Source organism: Orycteropus afer, unplaced genomic scaffold (assembly GCF_000298275.1).
Source record: "Orycteropus afer afer isolate SDZICR_OR568_19922 unplaced genomic scaffold, OryAfe1.0 scaffold00574, whole genome shotgun sequence".
In the NCBI taxonomy this organism is placed as follows: Eukaryota; Metazoa; Chordata; class Mammalia; order Tubulidentata; family Orycteropodidae; genus Orycteropus; species Orycteropus afer.
In genome coordinates, this window is record NW_006922161.1 from 617248 (window position 1) to 620783 (window position 3536).

Consider the following 3536-nt stretch of genomic DNA (forward strand, 5'->3'; position numbering starts at 1 on the left):
TCCGACAGCATGCTGCTGGTGCTGCCCGACCCGGACCCCGTACGCGCCCCCGCGCAGAGGCGCGCCGCCCGCCGTGCGCAGCGCCAGCCGCCCCCGGGTCCCCGCGCCACAGCGGCCAAGGCCAGAGCTAGACCCAGGCCCGAGCCCGAGCGGGGGCCCGATCCTGGCTGGGGCGACCGCCTCCCCTTGGAAATCCTGGTGCAGATTTTTGAGCTGCTGGTGGCGGCCGAGGGGCCCACGCCCTTCCTCGGCAGGTACCCTAAATACCTCGGGCCTCAGGCACCGCGGGCGGTTTCACGGCAGCGCCCCAGGCTGACCTGTCACCCAGCGCATGTCTGGGGCGGGGGGCAGAGTGTGAAAGCTCTGAGCGCGTACACACGTGTACCCAGGCATCCAGCCGCCAGTCGTCCGGGTGGCTGGTTCACTTGGAGCCCTGGCGCTTGGTCTTGAGCTGGGGTGTCTGAAGCGCTGAGAAATGTCACAGCGGTAGTTGGTGGTGGGCACCGCCCCAGAGGGACCCAGCCCCTCAGCAGAGCTGTTTCTCAGGGTTGCACGAGTGTGCCGCCGCTGGCACGAGGCCGCCTCCCAGCCCAAGCTGTGGCACACCGTGACCCTGTCGCCCCCGCTGGCTGGCTGCTCCACCAAAGGTGAAGCCAAAGCGGAGAAAAAGCTCCTTGCTTCCCTGGAATGGCTTATGCCCAACAGGTGAGGGGTACTCTTTTGTCCTTTCTCCTTACTCTACCAAGTAGGCTGTGCAGAACCCACGCCCCTCTTTCTACACTGAGGTGTGGGGTGGGAAGGATGCTGCTGGAGGAGCCGGGGTGGACACTGGGGCAGTCCTGCCTGTGCTGTCGGCCCAGGTTCTCCCAGCTCCAGAAGCTGACCCTCCTCCACTGGAAGTATCAGGTGCGCCCCGTGTTGAAGGTGAGTGTGGAGGCTGGCCTGCACAGCAGTGTGACACTCTGGGATTACCCAGTACTTCCAGGGAGCAGGTCTGACGCATGCTGCTGGCATCTGCGCCAGTGGTATCTGCCCTGCACCCAGTAGGGTGGTATCAGAGGTGGGGACCCAGGACTGCGAGGTCCTCGTGGGGCCTCTTCCCTCGTGGACCGTGGCCTGCCCTCCCCACTCCTGCTGGCCCCGTCTTCTACAGCTGGCTACCGAGTGCTGCCCTCGACTCACCTATCTCAAGCTTTCTGACTGCCACGGGGTGACCCCTGACACCCTAGTCATGCTGGCCAGAGCCTGCCCTCAGCTCCACAGCCTGGATCTGCAGCACTCCACGGTGAGCCCAGTGTCCCCAGGGGCCCTGAAGAAACTGGGCTGACATGATAGGCACCCTGTGCTGGGCCCTCAGGTGGAAGCCACAGCTGTGGTGAGCTTCTTGGAGGAGGCGGGGCCCCGAATGCGCAGGCTGTGGCTGACCTACAGCTCCCAGACAACAGCCATCTTGAGCGCACTGCTGGTAGGTTGGTGACGGTGGGGCATAGCCAGCTGCTGAGCCCGGCAGCCAGGCCTCTGATCCCTGTTCTCTCCACCCCTGCAGGACAGCTGCTGCCCCCAGCTCCAGGTCCTGGAGCTGGGCACTGGCCTCACTCGCTACACCACTCCCCTCCAGCTGCCGGTGGAGGCCCTGCAGAAAGGCTGCCCCCAGCTGCAGGTACCAGCCGCCCGCCTCCCTGGCCTGCGCACCCCACCTCCCTCACCTGCCTGCCCCTCCTCGTCTGCAGCCTGGGCCTCACCTGCAGGTCCTGCGACTGCTGAACCTGACATGGTGGGCCAAGCCTGCAGGGCGTGGGGTGCCTCTGGGCCCAGGATTCGCCAGCCTGGAGGAACTGTGCCTCGCCAGTACCGCCTGCAACATTGTGACCAACGAGGTTCTGGGCCGCCTGCTGCACGGCTCACCCCGCCTGCGCCTGCTGGACCTCCGCGGCTGCGCCCGCATCACGCCTGCCGGCCTGCACCGTCTGCCCTGTCAGGGTCAGGTGCCCTAGGTGGTGGGTGGCTGGGAGGTGGGTTGTGGAGGCTCTCTGTGACCCCAGCTCATGCCTCCTCCCACCTCTAGAGCTGGAGCAGCTGTACCTGGGCCTGTATGGCATGTCAGACCGGCTAACTCACACTAAGGAGGGCAGCCCCCTGCTGACCCAGAAGTGGTACCGCACCCTTCGCGAGCTGGACTTGAGTGGCCAGCGCTTCAGTGAGAAGGACCTGGAGCAGGCGCTGGCGGCCTTCTCGGGCACCCCTGGGGCCTCATACCCGGCCCTGTGCTCCCTCAACCTCAGGGGCACACGGGTCACAGCCAGCATAGTCAGGTCAGTGCCAGCTCCAACCCCTGGAGCCAGTAGGGCTGGCCACCCTGCCTACCTGGGGCCCAGATGCAGAGTCCAGCCTGGCCCTCTGTGGGGGTCAGGGGCACATGGTGGGCAAGGTCCTGCTTGGGACTGGCTCTCAGGTGATACTTACAAGCTGGGGGACACTAATGATACTGAATTGTGGGTGGCAGGTTCGAGCTAAGAGGTCTCCAGGGCTCTGGGCAGGGTTTGAGCCCATGGCCCTGCTCTGTCGCCACAGCTCTGTCATCAGCAGTTGCCCAGGCCTGGTGTACCTTAACCTGGAGTCCTGCCGTTGCCTTCCCCGGGGCCTGAAGCGGGCCTACCGGGGCCAGGAGGAGGTCCAGTGGTGCTTGGAGCAGCTGCTCACCAGCCCCCCGTCCCCCAGCTAGGCGGCTTCAGACCCCAGACCCATCAGCCAACTGTGCTCTGTACTGCTAACTAGTTTTGGATGTTTGAGTATTTTTGCAATAAATCATTTTTACAAACTCTGGGTGTGATCCTTTGGGTAGGGGGGAAGGATGAGGGATGCCTAGGGGCACCTGAGGTTCCTGTGCCTTCATGGCTGTGCTGGGCCACTGTCTTGGCCTGTGTGTCCCACCCTCAGGGACACCGAGGTGGGCTGTCCCCAGTGGTGGGAGGCTATCGTTCCAGCACAGGTGGGGCCCTGCCCAGCCCTGGAGTTTGGGGTGGCCTGTAGATTCCAGCTGAGGCCTGGAAGCCAAGTTCAACCACTCCACCTTTCAGGTGAGGGCTCTGAGTGGGTGGTGCTGGGGCCTCTGGTGGGGGGTGGGGCAGGGGACTGCACGCCCACCGTGGCACCTGACGCCAGGACCCGAAGAGAGGTCAACAGAGCGGGCCCCTTCTAGAACGTGCGGCCCCGAATGTCTAGAATGCACGCGCAGCCTGGCCTGGACAGCCGCCTGGCCCTCGCACCCGTCGCCTGTGTGCTCCTGCCCCAGCCGCAGCCCTGGAAAATCTCCTTCCCCAGGTATGAGCGCGCCTGCGGGAGGCAGCGGCGGAGAAGCCTGCCCGGCTGACCACCTGTGCCTGCTCAGGTCCCTAAGGGCCAGATCAGCGGCCTCCCCACTACCTCCGTCGGGAACCGCTTCCAGCTCTGGGCGCTGGGATGCTTCTGTACCGAACGCCACCTAGCCAAGCGCCTGATGAACAACAGTTTCTACCCGTTCTCCAGGCAGCAGCCCA

The 3536-nt window shown here is 65.0% G+C and overlaps 2 protein-coding genes across 2 annotated transcripts in view; both read left to right on the forward strand.

Annotated features, from left to right (window-relative positions):
* Positions 1-9: 9 nt before the first annotated feature.
* Positions 10-2722, forward strand: FBXL6 (F-box and leucine rich repeat protein 6). The gene is made up of 9 exons (XM_007956068.1): positions 10-254; positions 547-705; positions 861-924; positions 1154-1285; positions 1358-1465; positions 1547-1660; positions 1749-1980; positions 2066-2312; positions 2572-2722. The coding sequence occupies exons 1-9, from the start codon at positions 10-12 to the stop codon at positions 2720-2722; spliced, it is 1452 nt and encodes a 483-aa protein (XP_007954259.1).
* Positions 2723-3223: 501 nt separating this feature from the next.
* Positions 3224-3536, forward strand: part of TMEM249 (transmembrane protein 249) — a 10905-nt gene continuing 10592 nt past the window's right edge. Inside the window, exons 1-2 of the mRNA XM_007956108.1 lie at positions 3224-3277; positions 3389-3536. Of these exons, the coding sequence (XP_007954299.1) occupies positions 3224-3277; positions 3389-3536 (202 nt within the window). The remainder of the gene's footprint in view (positions 3278-3388) is intronic.

Bases quoted from the DNA above. Each gene is read 5' to 3' on its own strand.
- FBXL6 (XM_007956068.1), top strand. From the start codon at position 10: ATGCTGCTGGTGCTGCCCGACCCGGACCCCGTACGCGCCCCCGCGCAG. The intron at 1,286-1,357 runs GTGAGCCCAGTG...CTGGGCCCTCAG, and splicing joins TGGATCTGCAGCACTCCACG to GTGGAAGCCACAGCTGTGGT. The intron at 1,466-1,546 runs GTAGGTTGGTGA...CCACCCCTGCAG, and splicing joins CCATCTTGAGCGCACTGCTG to GACAGCTGCTGCCCCCAGCT.